The sequence below is a fragment of the Oncorhynchus nerka genome, linkage group LG19, assembly GCF_034236695.1.
Source record: "Oncorhynchus nerka isolate Pitt River linkage group LG19, Oner_Uvic_2.0, whole genome shotgun sequence".
Lineage (NCBI taxonomy): Eukaryota > Metazoa > Chordata > Actinopteri > Salmoniformes > Salmonidae > Oncorhynchus > Oncorhynchus nerka.
This window is the reverse complement of record NC_088414.1, coordinates 27616265-27634768: the sequence shown is the minus strand read 5'-3', so window position 1 is coordinate 27634768 and position 18504 is coordinate 27616265. Positions and strand designations below refer to the sequence as shown.

General features: G+C 43.8%; 1 protein-coding gene across 1 annotated transcript in view; it reads right to left on the bottom strand.

Moving 5' to 3' along the window:
* The window catches only part of LOC115117699 (ephrin-B3-like), a 56012-nt gene that overhangs the window by 16506 nt on the left and 21002 nt on the right, over window positions 1-18504 (bottom strand). Inside the window, exon 2 of the mRNA XM_029646191.2 lies at window positions 5120-5415. Coding sequence (XP_029502051.1) covers window positions 5120-5415 — 296 coding nt within the window. The remainder of the gene's footprint in view (window positions 1-5119; window positions 5416-18504) is intronic.

The window sequence follows — 18504 nt, the reverse complement described above, 5'->3', positions numbered from 1 at the left end:
ACCCTCTGTAGTGCCTTGTGGTCAGATGCCAAGTAATTGCCATACCAAGCGGTGATGCAGCCAGTCAAGATTCTGTCAATGGTGCAGATGTAGAACTTTTTATCTGAGGGCAGATGCCCAATCTTTTCAGTCTCCTGTGGGACAAGAGGCATTGTTGTGTTGTGTTTAAAGTTCTTACATCGGCTACTGAGAGCGTGATCACACAGTCATCCAGAACAGCTGGTGCTCTCATGCATAATTCAGTGTTGCTAGCCTCGAAGCGCGCATAGAAGGTATTTAGCTCGTTTGGTAGGCTTGCGTTAATAGACAGCTTGTGGCTGTCTACCAGACGCAAGCCTACAAGCCTAGATATTTTATTTTTATTTTTGTATTCACTCTTTTGAGAGTTTGCACCTGGTCATCCGGAGCAGCGAGACAGCGTTCCTGGATGGCTCGGTATTGTCTGCCTCGAAGCGAGCATGGAATGTGTTAAGCTCGTCTGGAAGGGAGGCTTCGGTGGGCACCACACAGCTGGATTTGCCTTTGTAGTCCGTGATAGCTTGTTGTCCTTGCCATTTGTCACGAGTCTGAGTTGTCGAACATCAATTAAAGTTTGAGTTTGTATTGTCTTTTTGTGCCCCTAATGGATTTGCGGAGCTCGTACCTGCTTGCCTTGTACAAGTCACACAGTCTGCCAGTCTGTCTCTAGTACCTGAAGAGAGGAGACACAGTCAGATTATAGTGATGGTGATGAGTACAAAGATCCTCTTCCTGAAGCCATTACATCATCACCATCACGCTCCACGCTCCACACGGGCAGATTGTTGGGCATTTTTACGTCTATTACAGACTTAGCTGTGTGTGTGTGTGTGTGTGTGTGTGTGTGTGTGTGTGTGTGTGTGTGTGTGTGTGTGTGTGTGTGTGATCATTTGTGAAAGAGTGTATGGCAGACTATGAGTACAGTATTTAGCTCTACAAGTGCATGTTATAGTGAATACCGCAGTTACAGAGATCAACTCTATATTATGCTGGTATCCTCTCTCTCCTCCCTCAATCTGTCTGCCTGTCTGTCTTTCACCATCCCTCTCTATTTCTCTCCCTCCATCCTCCATCCCTCCATCCCCCTCTGTCCTAGTCTCTAGTTAACAGCTGGTGGAGAGAATTTCCCCAATCCCCTGACCACTGTAATCTCTCTCTGCTCACACAGCTGTCTGTAAAAAGAGCCTTTCTTCACTCAGTGCATGTGGAAGTGTGTGTGTGTGTATGAGAGAGAGAGAGATAGAGACAGATAGCGAGAGAGAGAAAGAGAGACAGAAATTCCCTGCAGAATTCCTGCCTTCATGTAAAAAATAAACTTCTTTCAGCGAAGAGATCCAGAATGCTCAGCAATATGCTTCTGTTGTATGTGTGTGGGTGTGTGAGACAGAGTGTTTGTGTGGGAGAGTGTGTGTTAATATGAGTTGCTGCCAGAGCCAGAAGGTTAATGAATCACTGTGTTAAACTTCCTCAATCCAATTAGTGTGGGAGCCTTACAGCATGACCTTTATCAGTGAAGAAAACACACACGGACACTCACACACACACACACACACACACACACACACACACACACACACACACACACACACACACACACACACACACACACACACACACACACACACACACACACACACACACACACAAACAAACAGTACCCACATGCTGTTAGGTTAAGCACATGCAAAAAACGTGCAGAAACATATTACAGAAGTATGAACAAGCAGATACAAAGGTCATCTCTCATCTCTGTTGCGCTCATTCTTTACATACACACACACACACACACACACACACACACACACACACACACACACACACACACACACACACACACACACACACACACACACAGTGTGGTGCGGTTTCGATTGCTGACCTAGATCGGGGAGGCCACATGTCACTTTGTGTTATTCACAGTAATCACACAGGCCCCCCCTCCTCCTTCCACACACACACACACACACACACACACACACACACACACACACACACACACACACACACACACACACACACACACACACACACACACTGGGTATAGTGACTGGACTGTCACTAGCGAGTGGCCCATGTTCTCTCACAGTCTCTTCCCAATCTGCATCTCTCCTTAACCCTCTCGCTTTCTCTGTCAGACTCTCTCTCTGTCTGTGTCTTTGAGTTCATCACCCCCAAAAAATCCATGCCAAAACATATTTACAACATACACAGACACTCACATTTAAGCACACACGCACTGAGCGGGCAAACTGTCTACTCCTTTTTGTTATTTCAGTTTAACACTGATAAATAATACAACAAGCTCCTCAATTATTAACCTCTCTAAACCGTACAGGCTGATGCACCATGACACCATGAAACACAAACGGTCACAGGCCAACCTACCAACAGCCAACACACTCATATATGCACACACAGAAAAATGCACAGTCGGGTAAAACACACACACACCCACGCAGGCATGCAAACACGCACGCACACACACACACACACACACACACACACAGGAACATCAGAATGAGAAACGTCCAAACACACAGCAATCCTGGGGCGGCAGGTAGCCTTGTGGTTAGAGTGTTGGGCCAGAAACTGAAAAGTTGCTGGATCGAATCCCCGATCAAAGCACTATTCCCCGGGCACTGGTGGCGTGGATGTGGATTAAGGCAGCTGCCCACAGGTCTCTGATTCAGAGAGGTTGGGTTATATGCGGAAGACACATTTCAGTTGAATGCATTCAGTTGTACAACTGAGTAGGTATCCCCTTTCCTCCTCTGATGCGTTGCGTTGTTTGACTGCCACTTTCATTACTCATGTTGTCTTGGCTGAAGTGAGAAGAGCCATATGACTGCAGAGTGATCAAACCAAGTTGTCAGAGCGATTATAACCGCAGTGCAGGAGAACCGCTCACTGAATACGCTAATCTGACACTAAAACATGACTGTGTCTACCACTCTTACGATATATATATATATATATATTTTACCTTTATTTAACTAGGCAAGTAATTTAAGAACAAATTCTTATTTACAATGACGTCCTACCAAGCTGACATCACACACACACACACACACACACACACACACACACACACACACACACACACACACACACACACACACACACACACACACACACACAAACACATACACACACATACACACACATACACACACACACACACACACACACACACACACACACACACACACACACACACACACACACACACACACACACACACACACACACCTGCAGCTTTGGCCCTGAGTGCCATGTTTGCTGGTCTAGTGTGGCTGTGGTATGGCTAGCTGCCTGACTCTGAGCTGTGGGCTGGAGTCCCAGTCGACTGGGTCATTCCCCCACTGTGTCCTTGAGCTCTCCATGGTGTATTACGGTCAATTAAACACCAGTGCACAAATGACCTCAACATGTTTATGCAAATATGTAAAACAGCAGGCCGGTGAGTGAATTCCCTCTCCTCGCCCAGCTTTCTGTCTCTCAGTGCTCCAACTCATTACTGCCATATTGGAAAAATTAACAAATGCCAAGATAGGTTAATTAAATGTGATTTCCCCATGGTTAGGTTCACACATATACGCACGTACACACACACACTAACACACACACACGCCACACGCATGAACACACCCACATACTAGCATCTGTCCATCTAGCATCTGTCATAAAGGTAGAAGACAAAACTATGCCAGAATGCTCACATCAGAATATACAACCATTTCATAACCTTTGTAAAGATTCAATTGAAGAAAAAAATGCATCTGGTCTACATGCAGTGAGCTGAGACATATTTTCCAAACACTCTTGTTTGGATTTGCAATACAAGAGTGTATCATCATGCCTTTCCATATTTCCCCAGTGTGGGGAGCGAATGTGATGTAAGTGACATAGTGTCTCGTCGCTGTCTGTCATGACTGGACCAGAGCATGCCCATGTAGAGATCTGCTGACATGCTCCTGTCATGCAGGGGAGTACACACACTCCTGAGCCCCAGACATCACACACACACACACACACACACACACACACACACACACACACACGCGCGCACACACACACAAACAAGTGCGCACACACACACACGTGCACACATACACGTGCACACACACATTCTGCCACCCCTGAGGGGCTGATCTGTTGTCACTACTGTTGTGAGAGACATATGGAAATTCTTTCTCATAGAGACACAGAAATGCATGACAAACTGGAATGTTAAGGAGCAGAAAAATAAATGTACAGCATTACATTTTCCTGAAATGTTCTGTAACGATAGTGCTTCCATGGTGTTCTGTAACGATAGTGCTTCCATGGTGTTCTGTAACCATAGTGTTTCCATGGTGTTCTGTAACGATAGCATTTCCATGGTGTTCTGTAATGATAGCATTTCCATGGTGTTCTGTAACGATAGTGTTTCCATGGTGTTCTGTAACTATAGCGTTTCCATGGTGTTCTGTAACCATAGTGTTTCCATGGTGTTCTGTAACTATAGCGTTTCCATGGTGTTCTGTAACGATAGCTCTTCCATGGTGTTCTGTAACGATAATATTTCCATGTAGTTCTGTAACAATAGTGTTTCCATTGTGTTCTGTAATGATAGCTCTTCCATGGTGTTCTGAAATGATAGCATTTCCATGGTGTTCTGTAACCATAGTGTTTCCATGGTGTTCTGTAATGATAGCATTTCCATGGTGTTCTGTAACCATAGTGTTTCCATTGTGTTCTGCAATGATAGTGTTTCCATGGTGTTCTGTAATAATAGTTTATCCATGATGTTCTGTAACGATAGCATTTACATGGTGTTCTGTAACCATAGTGTTTCCATGGTGTTCTGTAATGATAGCTCTTCCATGGTGTTCTGTAATAATAGTGCTTCCATGTTGTTCTGTAATGATAGTGCTTCCATTTTGCATACCAGACATTTCTAAAACGTGTGCCTTTTCACACACACACACACACACACACACACACACACACACACACACACACACACACACACACACACACACACACACACACACACACACACACACACCCCATCCTCTCTCTCACATGCACACATACACACGCACACACATCCCCTCACCAATGATGTAGTAGTCCTGCAGGGTCTTGAACTCATGTCCCCACAGGTTGGGGGAGAACTCCTGGAACTTGATGGTGAAGCGCATGTCACTGTTGGGCTTGTCACAGGTGAGCAGCAGGTTTGGCGCGCCCATCACCTCACAGCGGTCAGCCTGCTCACGTGTGGACACCAGGTACAGCTTGTAGTACTCATACTCACTGGGGGAACGGGGGCCTTGGGGGTTGGAGGCTGGGCAGATCAGATCTAGACGATCCCCTATCTGGGGGTACAACACATACCCCCTGTCATCCTGAAACCTGCAGAGAGAGAGGGAGGGAGACAGAGATGAGAATGGTATCCATGGCAACCAGTGATTGGCAGTGTGATATTTACCCATCTCTGTGTCTGACAGCTTGTGTTTGGAGAGGAGGCCTCTCATCTATTCATGGCACATTTTTGAGGCACAGACAGGTGCCTGTGGGAGCACTGGGTGTGAGGGAATGCCTGTGAGAGTGGTACATGTATGTGTGTTTCTTTCTGTAGATGAATGTGTGTGTGTTGGGTTGCATGGCCAATCCCCAGGGACCACTTCAATCGCAACACACATTACCCTGTCATTTAGAGGATGCCCTTATGGAAATAATTTCCCAGTGAATACAAATCAAATCACAGCCTAATATCAGCACCGCATCAACACCATTAACAAGACGTTTAACAAGACTGCAATTTGTAGCAGACCATTAGACAGACAGAGTCAACTCTGCAATACAGAGCAGATTCTCACACTCTTGACCCAAACTGCTACAGACCTATATCTATCCTACCCTGCCTTTCTAAGGTCTTCGAAAGCCAAGTCAACAAACAGATTACCGACCATTTCGAATCTCACCATACCTTCTCTGCTAAGCAATCTGGTTTCAGAGCTGGTCATGGGTGCACCTCAGCCACGCTCAAGGTCCTAAACGATATCTTAACCGCCATCGATAAGAAACATTACTATGCAGCCGTATTCATTGATCTGGCCAAGGCTTTCAACTCTGTCAATCACCACATCCTCATCGGCAGACTCGACAGCCTTGGTTTCTCAAATGATTGCCTCGCCTGGTTCACCAACTACTTCTCTGATAGAGTTCAGTGTGTCAAATCGGAGGGTCTGCTGTCCGGACCTCTGGCAGTCTCTATGGGGGTGCCACAGGGTTCAATTCTTGGACCGACTCTCTTCTCTGTATACATCAATGATGTTGCTCTTGCTGCTGGTGAGTCTCTGATCCACCTCTACGCAGACGACACCATTCTGTATACTTCTGGCCCTTCTTTGGACACTGTGTTAACAACCGTCCAGGCAAGCTTCAATGCCATACAACTCTCCTTCCGTGGCCTCCAATTACTCTTAAATACAAGTAAAACTAAATGCATGCTCTTCAACCGATCGCTGCCTGCACCTGCCCGCCTGTCCAACATCATTACTCTGGACGGCTCTGACTTAGAATACGTGGACAACTACAAATACCTAGGTGTCTGGTTAGACTGTAAACTCTCCTTCTAGACCCACATCAAACATCTCCAATCCAAAGTTAAATCTAGAATTGGCTTCCTATTTCGCAACAAAGCATCGTTCACTCATGCTGCCAAACATACCCTTGTAAAACTGACCATCCTACCAATCCTCAACTTCGGCGATGTCATTTACAAAATAGCCTCCAATACACTACTCAACAAATTGGATGCAGTCTATCACAGTGCAATCCGTTTTGTCACCAAAGCCCCATATACTACCGATCATTGCGACCTGTGCGCTCTCGTTGGCTGGCAGCCTTGGTTTCTCAAATGATTGCCTCGCCTGGTTCACCAACTACTTCTCTGATAGAGTTCAGTGTGTCAAATCGGAGGGTCTGCTGTCCGGACCTCTGGCAGTCTCTATGGGGGTGCCACAGGGTTCAATTCTTGGACCGACTCTCTTCTCTGTATACATCAATGATGTTGCTCTTGCTGCTGGTGAGTCTCTGATCCACCTCTACGCAGACGACACCATTCTGTATACTTCTGGCCCTTCTTTGGACACTGTGTTAACAACCGTCCAGGCAAGCTTCAATGCCATACAACTCTCCTTCCGTGGCCTCCAATTACTCTTAAATACAAGTAAAACTAAATGCATGCTCTTCAACCGATCGCTGCCTGCACCTGCCCGCCTGTCCAACATCATTACTCTGGACGGCTCTGACTTAGAATACGTGGACAACTACAAATACCTAGGTGTCTGGTTAGACTGTAAACTCTCCTTCTAGACCCACATCAAACATCTCCAATCCAAAGTTAAATCTAGAATTGGCTTCCTATTTCGCAACAAAGCATCGTTCACTCATGCTGCCAAACATACCCTTGTAAAACTGACCATTCTACCAATCCTCAACTTCGGCGATGTCATTTACAAAATAGCCTCCAATACACTACTCAACAAATTGGATGCAGTCTATCACAGTGCAATCCGTTTTGTCACCAAAGCCCCATATACTACCGATCATTGCGACCTGTGCGCTCTCGTTGGCTGGCCCTCGCTTCATACTCGTCGCCAAACCCACTGGCTCCATGTCATCTACAAGACCCTGCTAGGTAAAGTCCCCCCTTATCTCAGCTCGCTGGTCACCATAGCATCACCCACCTGTAGCACTCGCTCCAGCAGGTATATCTCTCTGGTCACCCCCAAAACCAATTATTTCTTTGGCCGCCTCTCCTTCCAGTTCTCTGCTGCCAATGACTGGAACGAACTACAAAAATCTCTGAAACTGGAAACACTTATCTCCCTCACTAGCTTTAAGCACCAACTGTCAGAGCAGCTCACAGATTACTGCACCTGTACATAGCCCACCTATAATTTTGCCCAAACAACTACCTCTTTCCCTACAGTATTTATTTTATTTATTTTGCTCCTTTGCACCCCATTATTTGTATTTCTACTTTGCACATTCTTCCACTGCAAATCTACCATTCCAGTGTTTTACTTACTATATTGTATTTATCCCTTATCTCACCTTGTCACACCCTGACCATAGTTTGCTTTGTATGTTTCTATGTTTTGGTTGGTCAGGGTGTGATCTGAGTGGGCATTCTATGTTGGATGTCTTGTTTGTCTATTTCTATGTCTGGCCTGATATGGTTCTCAATCAGAGGCAGGTGTTAGTCATTGTCTCTGATTGGGAACCATATTTAGGTAGCCTGGGTTTCACTGTATGTTTGTGGGTGATTGTTTCTGTCTCTGTGTTTTGCACCAGATAGGACTGTTTTAGGTTTTCGCACGTTTGTTGTTTTGTTAGTTTATTCGTGTACAGTTTCTTTATTAAAGTACAATGAATAACAGCCACGCTGCATTTTGGTCCGCCTCTACTTCACCTAAAGAAAACCGTTACACACCTCATTTGCTCACATCGTATAAAGACTTATTTATACTGTATTATTGACTGTGTGTTTGTTTTACTCCATGTGTAACTCTGTGTCGTTGTATGTGTCGAACTGCTTTGCTTTATCTTGGCCAGGTCGCAATTGTAAATGAGAACTTGTTCTCAACTTGCCTACCTGTTTAAATAAAGGTGAAATAAATACAAAATTTTAAAGATCAGTGAAGGAATGAGGACCACAAACTTGGATGTGTCCTTTGTCTGAGTAATTCTGCATTCTTTCACAATGTTTGCCAGCAAGCAGGAGTAAAATGTTTTTTTTTTTTTTAATTCGTGGACAACTAAACTCTCTTGTCTCCCTAATAATCCTAAAGTCAATTATGCTGCCATGGTTTCCGCTTTTTATTTTTAATAGAGCTTCTTAGACTTGTGGGACTTCGCGGTGGTCTTTGTAGTCTGTTGGGCATTCCAAAATAAATTCCCCCAAATTCGTGCGAAATCCAACAACGCCAGCTGACAGTCTCTAGACTCTAGATGACACATTTCATTCACTGTGTGAATTCATGGTCATTTCACGGTGAAACCATTCTAAACTCCCCACCTTGAGTCTAACATTAGAGTATATTACACCACCTGATGACTAGAGCTCTGTGTAGAAGAACCCTTGCGTCTAACATCAGAGTATATTACACCACCTGATGACTAGAGCTCTGTGTAGAAGAACCCTTGAGCAGATGAAGGCGCAGAGAGCCTCAAATACCTGGCTCTCCATTAAGCTCTTAGTTCCCTGAGAGCCTGGTGACATTTCAGCACAGGGAGGGATAAGCAGACAAATAAAACATGGTCCTACAGGCTCCTTTTCTATCTCCTTCTCTTCATCTCTCTCTCCTTCTCTCGGATCACGGTGTTTTGATAGAGACGGAAACAAGGGTTTGGGGCGTTTGACAGAGCATGATAATCACTTTGAGGTTTTCCTGTGACATAGGCTACAGTAGGAAACACTATGAAGGATACAGTATGTACCATGTAGTGGCTTTGACCTGGACCATAAAGGACAACTAAAACTAGGTCCTGGTCCTGCATGATCACAGTTACACAGGCCTGAGCTTCACAGTGAACTGATCTGCACAGATAGAACAGATAATGAGAGAAACTGACCTTTTCATTTGTCAGGACACATCTCACAGAGACATCTTCCACTCAGCACACACATCACATCCATGCTATCACATGGGATCCTACACTAGTTATTCTACAATGTAAGTAGATCATTACTGTGCAGGCCTTTGAGTTTTGAGCCAGCTCCTCCCTATGTTGAGTAATCAAATAATGTCTATCACTAGCTAGGTTTCCATCCATTTGGCGACAGATTTTCATGCAAATATTCTAAAATCTGCATAAAGACGATATGCGAATTTTCCCACCAGTGCCGTTTCCACCAAACTCACTTCTAGCAAATAAAAGTCAGGGCGTGATGACATTGTGCACACAAATGTATTTTTCACTAAAGTATTCATATACTCGAACGTTTCATGCGTTTCCATGGCATTTTCAACTACCGATAGTTGTGCGTGTGCGCTCTAGCCAACAGTTCACAGATACAGTGCTGGTAGGCTGTGTGGATAGGCTAGTCTACATCAAATCAAATTTATTTATAAAGTTCTTATACAGAAACACAGCCTAAAACCCCAAACAGCAAGCAATGCAGATGTAGAAGCATGGTGGCTAGGAAAACATCCCTAGAAAGGCAGGAACATAGGAAGAAACCTAGAGAGGAACCAGGCTCTTCTGGCTGTGCCGGGTGGAGATTATAAGAGTGCATGGCCATTAAGGCCAGATCGTTGCAGGCAGAACAGTTGAAACTGGATAAACAGCACAACCAGGTGGACTGGGGATAGGGAAAGCCCAGAGTAATCAGGCCAGGTAGTCCTGAGACATGGTCCTAGGGCTCAGGTACTCCGCGAGGGGAGAGCGAGAGCGAGAAAGAGAGATGGGAGAATTAGAGGGAGCATACTTAAGATCACACAGGACACCAGATAAGACAGAAGAATTTCACCAGATAGGACAGACTGACCCTAGGCCCACGGCACATAGAGTATTGCAGCATAGGGCCAACCGGGCAGGATATAACCCCACCCACTTTGCCAAGGCACAGCCCCCACACCACTAGACGGATATCAACAGACCACCAACTTACTACACTGAGGCAAGGCTGAGTACAGCCCACTACAATCTCCTCCACCGCCCAAGCCAGAGGGAGCGCGAATCACGTCAGTGCCTCAACCCACTCAAGTCAAGTATAGTGGAAAAAGCCTGGCACGACGTGACGCACCCCTCCTAGGAACGGCACGGAAGAGCACTAGTAAGCCAGTGACTGAGCTCCCGTAATAGGTTAAGAGGCAGAGAATCCCAGTGCAGAGAGGGGAGCCAGGCAGAGACAGCAAGGGCAGTTCGTCACTCCACTGCACCCCTGACACAGACTACACTCAATCATAGGACCTACTGAAGGGATGAGTCTTCTGTAGAGACTTAAAGTTCGAGACTGAGTCTGCATCTCTCACGGGGTAGGCAGACCGTTCCATAAAAATGGAGCTCTATAGGAGAAAGCAGTGCCTCCAGCTGTTTTCTTATAAATTCTAGGGACAATAAAGAGGCCTGCGTCGTGTGACCATAGCGTACGTGTAGGTATGTAAGGCAGGACCAAATCGAAAATATGGTAGGAGCAAGTCCATGTAATGCTTTGTAGATTAACAGTAAAACCTTGCAATCAGCCATAGCCTTAACAGGAAGCCAGAAAGGTTAGCACTGAAGTAATATTAAACATTTTTGGGGTTCTAGTCAAGATTCTAGCAGCCGTATTTAGCACTAACTGAAGTTTATTTAGTGCTTTATCCAGATAGCTGGAGAGTATTGCATTGCAATAGTCTAATCAATAAGTGACAAAAGCATGGATTAGCTTTTCTGCATAATTTTTTTACAAAATGTTTCAGATTTTTATGAAGATGGACAAAAGCTTCCCTTGACACATTCTTGATACAGTGCCTTCAGAAAGACCCCTTGACATTTTCCGAATTGTGTTATGTTGCAGCCTTACTCTAAAATTAGTTGAATAAAAAAAAATCCTCAGCAATCTACACACAGGTTTTTATAAATATTTTCTGATTTATCAACAGAAATACCTTATTTACATAAGTATTCAGCTCCTTTGCTATGAGACTCGAAATTGAGCTCAGGTGCATCCTGTTTCCATTGATCATCCTTGAGATGTTTCTACAACTTGATTGGAGTCCACCTGTGGTAAATTCAATTGATTGGACATTATTTCGAAAGGCACACACCTGTCTATATAAGGTCCCAGTTGACAGTGCATGTCAGAGCAAAAACCAAGCCATGAGGTCGAAGTAAATATCCGTAGAACTCAGAGACAAGATTGTGTCGAGGCACAAATCTGGGGAAGGGTACCAAATTCTGCAGCATTGAAGGTCCTCAAGAACACAGCATCCTCCATCATTCTTAAATGTAAGATGTTTGGAACAGACAATAGTCTTCCTAGAGCTGGCCGTCCCGGCCAAACTGAGCAATCTGTGGAGATGGGAGAACCTTCCAGAAGTACAACCATCTCTGTATCACTCCACCAATCAGGCCTTTATGGTAGAGTGGCGAGACGGAAGCCACTGCTCAGTAAAAGGCACATGACAGCCCACTTGGAGTTTGCCAAAAGGCACATGAAAGCAAGATTGAACTCTGTGGCCTGAATGCCAAGCATCATATCTGGAGGAAACCTGGCACCATCCCTACGGTGAAGCATGGTGATGGGGATGTTTTTCATTTGCAGGGACTGGGAGACTAGTTAGGATCAAGGGAAAGATGAACGTAGTAAAGTACAGAGAGATCCTTGATGAAAACCTGCTCAGGAGCACTCAGGACCTCAGACTGGGGCAAAGGTTCACCTTCCAACAGGACAACACCCTAAGCACACACCGAACCCGATCGAACATATCTGGAGAGACCTGAAAATAGCTGTGCAGCAACGCTCCCCATCCAACGTGACAGAGTTTGAGAGGATCGGCAGAGAAAAATGGGAGAAACTCCCCAAATACAGGTGTGCCAAGCTTGTAGCGTCATACCCAAGAAGGCTCAGGGCTGTAATCGCTGCCAATGGCGCTTCAACAAAGTTCTGTGTAAAGGGTCTGAATACTTATGTAAATGTGATATTTCAGTGTTTTATTTTTAATACATTAGCAAAAATTGCTCAATCTGTTTTTGCTTTGCCATTATGGGGTATTGTGTAGATTGGGATATTTATATTTTATATGTTTTAGAATGAGGCTGTGCGTAACAAAATGTGAAAAAAGTTGAGCCAAGTCAATACTTTCCGAAGGCACTGTATCTTTTGTCAAGAGAGATCAGGGTCGAGAGTAATGCAGAGGTCCTTCACTGTTTTACTTGAGACGACTGTACAACCATCAAGGCCAATTAATTGTCAGATCAAACAGCAGATCTCTTTGCTTCTTGAGACCTAGAACTAGCATCTCTGTTTTGTCCGAGTTAAAACATTTGTCACCATCCACTTCCTTATGTCTGAAACACAGGCTTCCAGGGTAAGCAATTTTGGGGCTTCACCATGTTTCATCGAAATGTACAGCTGTGTGTCGTCCACATAGCAGTGAAATTAACATTGTGTTTCCGAATGACATCACCAAAGGTAGAATATATAGTGAAAACAACATAGTGAAAACAATAGTGGTCCTAAAATGGAACCTTGAGGAACAACAAAACATACCATTGATGTGTCATAGGATGAGAATATGATGAGATTATGGATAACAGTTAAAATATTTGTATTTGTCAAACGGCAGTCAAGCATCGATCATCATGTCACCAAAATAAGACCATCAATATTTATTGGAAAGGTGCATCAAGATCATAGAGCAATTAAACTGCATGTTTTCCCAAGTCCTATTGGGAGGACCACACACCACATCATCGCGTGACTCCACGTTTACTTCGATATGATGGTTATTATATCAATATTTGCACATAATGGCATTTCCACTGCTATTTCTCACATAATACATTTTACAGACACTATAAGATGTCCAACGATCAAATTATCTGTCAACATTCATAAAATTGTACCAAAACTTCCTGTTTCTATCACAGCTGTTGTGATTTTTTTTATACGGTATGTCTTTACTCACATAAAACTGTGGACAGAGACGTGGTTACTGGCTAGCTTTCCATCCAATTGCCGACAGATTTTTATGCAAATATTCAAAAAATGCCCCACCAGAGATGTATTCACATCAAATTGACTAGTTGCGGATAAAAGTGATGAAATAGTGCACGCAAAAAATACTTTTGCAGTTAAATTCCCAATTAACTAATAACAAATACAAGTTAAATGGGTTTCCATTGCATCTCGAGACGTAGAGGGAGGACCACATAACATGTCATCGCGTGACTCCAAGTTTACTTCGCTATGATGGTTATTATATCAATATTTGCGCCATTTCTTGCATAATTAATTATATAAACACATAAAGATCCCACCTTGTCTAGCGTATTTTGTTTGTCGACAATTGGAACATTTACCGGCAAATTTGCTGTTTCCATCAGGCCTGTAGTGAAAATGTTTTTCCGACATTTTCCGACATGTACTCTTTACTCGCATAAAAAGGTTGTATGAAAACCTGGTTACTGTTTATCTTTTCACTTCTGCACTTCACGTGCATTATATTGTGGCTTACAGTATTGGTTTGCTACAGAGCTATTTAAGTCTCCTTACTGAGACATTCCAATCAGTATTTCTATCTGTCCTCCTAATTTCAACATCCCCATCATACACTGCTGTGTAGCAAGTAGCCAATCAAGAGTGTCTGTGACATTTCTACACACGTGACATCAGTGATTACAACAGGTCCCACAATGTCAACCTCCTGTCATAACTTTAGCCTGAGGTCACATCCTGGCACTAGAAGCCTGACGCCATTCACATCTACACGCCATTGACCTTGTTAAGTCGATTCAAAGTTACAGCACACTGTTGAAGGCTAGGATTGGAGCCTGCAAATGGACCTCGGTGACTGTTGAAGGTCCTCTAAGTATTAGTGGGATTAGATGGAAAGCATGGTTGAACATAGCTACGAAGCATGGACCGTGGCCATATTCAACATAGTTCTGGGCCTTATAGAAGTGGGCTCCTTTAAACTTCGGCTTGATGCTCATCTGGGGGAACTTCCATTCATCTGATCTTACATTGACGCTGAACCAAACTACATGAATATTGAATTTTCTCTTTCAACTTCTCTTTCTAAAACAACAGAGCTGATGATGAAACACATTCTGATGCCACATTCATGGTAGAGTTTTAAAATCGCGCCATAAATGATGCATCAGGATTGCATGCATAATCTGAACTATTAATATCAAATGAAAACGGGTCAGTATGAATCAGTCAGTCGTTGTTATGACAACACACAGGTCAAAGGTAGGGCAACCATAGCTTACTTGACACTTTAATCTATGCGTGTGAGTGCATATCTGCTAGATTGTGTTTATCATGTGTTTACATTACAGCCTCTACTTGTGGTATATGTGATGCTACAGAGGATTCATTGTGTTGCTCCCACGGCCTTATTACCCCTGTGGGCAGATTGTAATGGCCTCTGGCCGTCTTCATGGCCCAGTGTTTATGGGAATGAGGGTGTTTGCTTAATTGCCTGCCTGCACCCTTCTCATCTTATTTCACACCCACTGCACTCACTAGCTGTAGTTCCAGCTGTAACCCCACCTCGTGAATACACTTCAAGCTCCATGTTTGCCCACAATATCCTGCCTCACTGCTCTGTTGGAGATGTTTTCAGGCAAACTTCCCCTGGAATCTCCCTTGCAGCTCCATGCTACTTCCCCTGTCCCGGTCTGGAGGTCCTGTATAGAGAAGGTCCGTACCAGGAGGCACCAGGGCCTGCAGCCCACTCAGCCAGCCTCAGCCCATCTGCCCACCCAGTGTGAACACGTTGGTAGGTGGCCTGGTTCATTAGACCACGGTTTTCACTGGCATGAGGTGGAACATGGTTTAGCATTTGAATGGTTTACAGGCCAGCCAGTAACAAGGCCAGCCAGTCAACAAAACAAGCTAGAGTAGTGAAAGTGGGCAGTCAGATCACAGAAGTCCAGCAGAGTAGTCAGTCTGATCTGTACAGTAGACAAGTGGTGAGTTCCAGGTCACTATTAGTTTCAGGTCCTACCCTCTGGCTGCTGGTTTAGATTCCCCACTGTTAAGACTAACAGGTACAACAGTGGAGGCTCCTCCTCAGAGGAAGGGGAGAAACATCCTCCTAAGTGAGTTTCATAAAAATAGTGAAACATTTTTAAGAAGTTGTCATTTTTAGATAAAACTATACTAAATATATTCATTATATTCATTATATTCTAGTACTGAAAGCATAAGCTACAGCTAGCTAGCACTGCAGTGCATAAAATGTGGTGAGTAGCTGGCTCAAAGAGAAGACAATAGTTGAACAGTTTTGAACAAAATAATTGATTAAAAATGAAGGATAAGCAAGCGAGAGAAAGAGAGTGAGCTAGCTATATTTCATATTTTATTCACTTTCAGTTTCTTACCAAGTGAATGCAGCTACCTAGTTTAGCCTACTCAAACATCTGGCTCAAACAGAGATGGATGCTATGTTAGCTAGCTAGCTATGGTTATCCAACACCAGAACTCTTCCAAGTCAAGGTAAGCTTTTGGTTTTATACATTTATTGCCACTGGGGCCGGCCGGTGTAAATGCTAAACTGTTTGCTAACTGTACATTGTACTGCATGATTGTAGTGGGTTTACTAATGCGTTAGCTACTAGAACTATGTTAACTTGATGTTAGCTAATATGGTGACAACGATGTAGGCTGTGTGTAGTAGTTAGTGGTTATGATATGAAGGTTTGGCTTGGAAATGTTTTTTGGCAAGGGGAAAAGGTGAGAGGAGGAGAGCACGTAGATGCGAGAATGAATTATCCAACGATCAAAGGGATCGTGCTGTTTACATGTGGCTGCTACGAAAGTGAACTGTGTTTGCATGTGATCAAGGTTGTATTCATTCTGACGATTCTGTTGAAAAACGTTTCTTAAATGGAAGCAAATTGAACGAAACGGGGATATACATACCTGAATGTGTCCAATACAAACTCTAATTTGCAACTAATAATTACACCCTCGATCAACTAGATACAGGCAAGATTGTGCAAGGCGGTATTGAATGTGTCAATGTCTGTCACCTTAATTACTCAAATTTCTCTCGACCTGTACAGTTCAAATTGTCACGCCCTGATCTGTTTCACCTGTCCTTATGCTTGTCTCCACCCCCTCCAGGTGTTTGCCCATATTACCCACTTATCCCCTGGGTATTTACACCTGTGTTTTCTGTCTGTCTGTGCCAGTTTGTCTTGTTTGTTCAAGTCAATCAGTGTTTTGTCTCAGCTTCTATTTTTCTCCAGTCTCTCTTTTTCCTCATCCTCCTGGTTTTGACCCTTGCCTGTCCTGACCCCATACCCGCCTGCCTGTCCCTGAGCCTGCCTGCCGTCCTGTACCTTGGCCCCACTACTCTGAATATTCGACCCCTGCCTGCCTTGACCTATCGTTTGCCTGCCCCTGTTGGTTTAATAAACATTGTTACTTCAACACAGTCTGCACTTGGGTCTTACCTTGATTCCTGATAACACTACCGTTCAAAGGTTTGGACTCCGGGATGCTGGCCTTCTAGGCAGATTTCCTCTGTCCAGTGTCTGTGTTCTTTTGCCAATCTTAATATTTTATTTTTATTGACCAGTCTGAGATATGGCTTTTTCTTTGCAACTCTGCCTAGAAAACCAGCATCCCGGAGTCGCCTCTTCACTGTTGACGTTGAGACTGGTGTTTTGCGGGTACTATTTAATGAAGCTGCCAGTTGAGGACTTGAGATGAGCCTGTTTCTCAAACTAGACACTCTAATGTATTTGTCCTCTTGCTCAGTTGTGCACCGGGGTCTCCCACTCCTCTTTATATTCTGGTTAGAGCCAGTTTGCACTGTTCTGTGAAGGGAGTAGTACACATCGTTGTACGAGATCTTTAGTTTCTTGGCAATTTCTCGAATGGAATAGCCGTTTCTCAGAACAAGAATAGACTGACAAGTTTCAGAAGAAAGCTCTTTGTTTCTGGCTATTTTGAGCCTGTAATCGAACCCACAAATGCTGATGCTCCAGATACTCAACTAGTCTAAAGAAGGACAGTTCTATTGCTTCTTTAATCAGGACAACAGTTTTCAGCTGTGCTAATATAATTGCATGGGGTTTTTCTAATGATCAATTAGCCTTTTAAAATTATAAACTTGGATTAGCTAACACAACGTGCCATTGGAACACAGGAGGGATGGTTGCTGATAATGGGCCTCTACGTCTATGTAGATATTCCATAAAAAATCTGCCGTTTCCAGCTACAATAGTCATTTACAACATTAACCATGTCTACACAGTATTTCTTATTAATTTGATGTTATTTTAATGGACAATTTTTTAAACTTTTATTTCAAAAAGAAGGACATTTCTAAGTGACCCCAAACTTTTGAACAGTAGTGTACGCTGTAAACGTTCATTCATAGGCTAGGTTGTAGCAACCTCATGATGGGTATAGGGAACGTTTGAATATCATGTAGTAGCCTAAACCTATCGATGTTACATTGAGCTGAGTGAATGGAATATGAATGACAGTCATCCAATATGCTGTAATAGAAATAAGGCCATGCTCATAAAAAAATAGCGTCCTCCCTCATCTTACTGACCGCCACTGAGGTACAAGCACTCCTTCACCCCTATAGCCATTTTCCTTTTCAACACAGGGAAGACTAGGGATGAGGATGTTGAGGAAGACGATGGTAATATGTTGTTGATGAGGATGATGAAGGTGATGTTAACAATGTTTTTTTGTTTTTGTCAGCACATTGTTGATATGTTGTTGGCGAGATGATCTAAGAATGCACA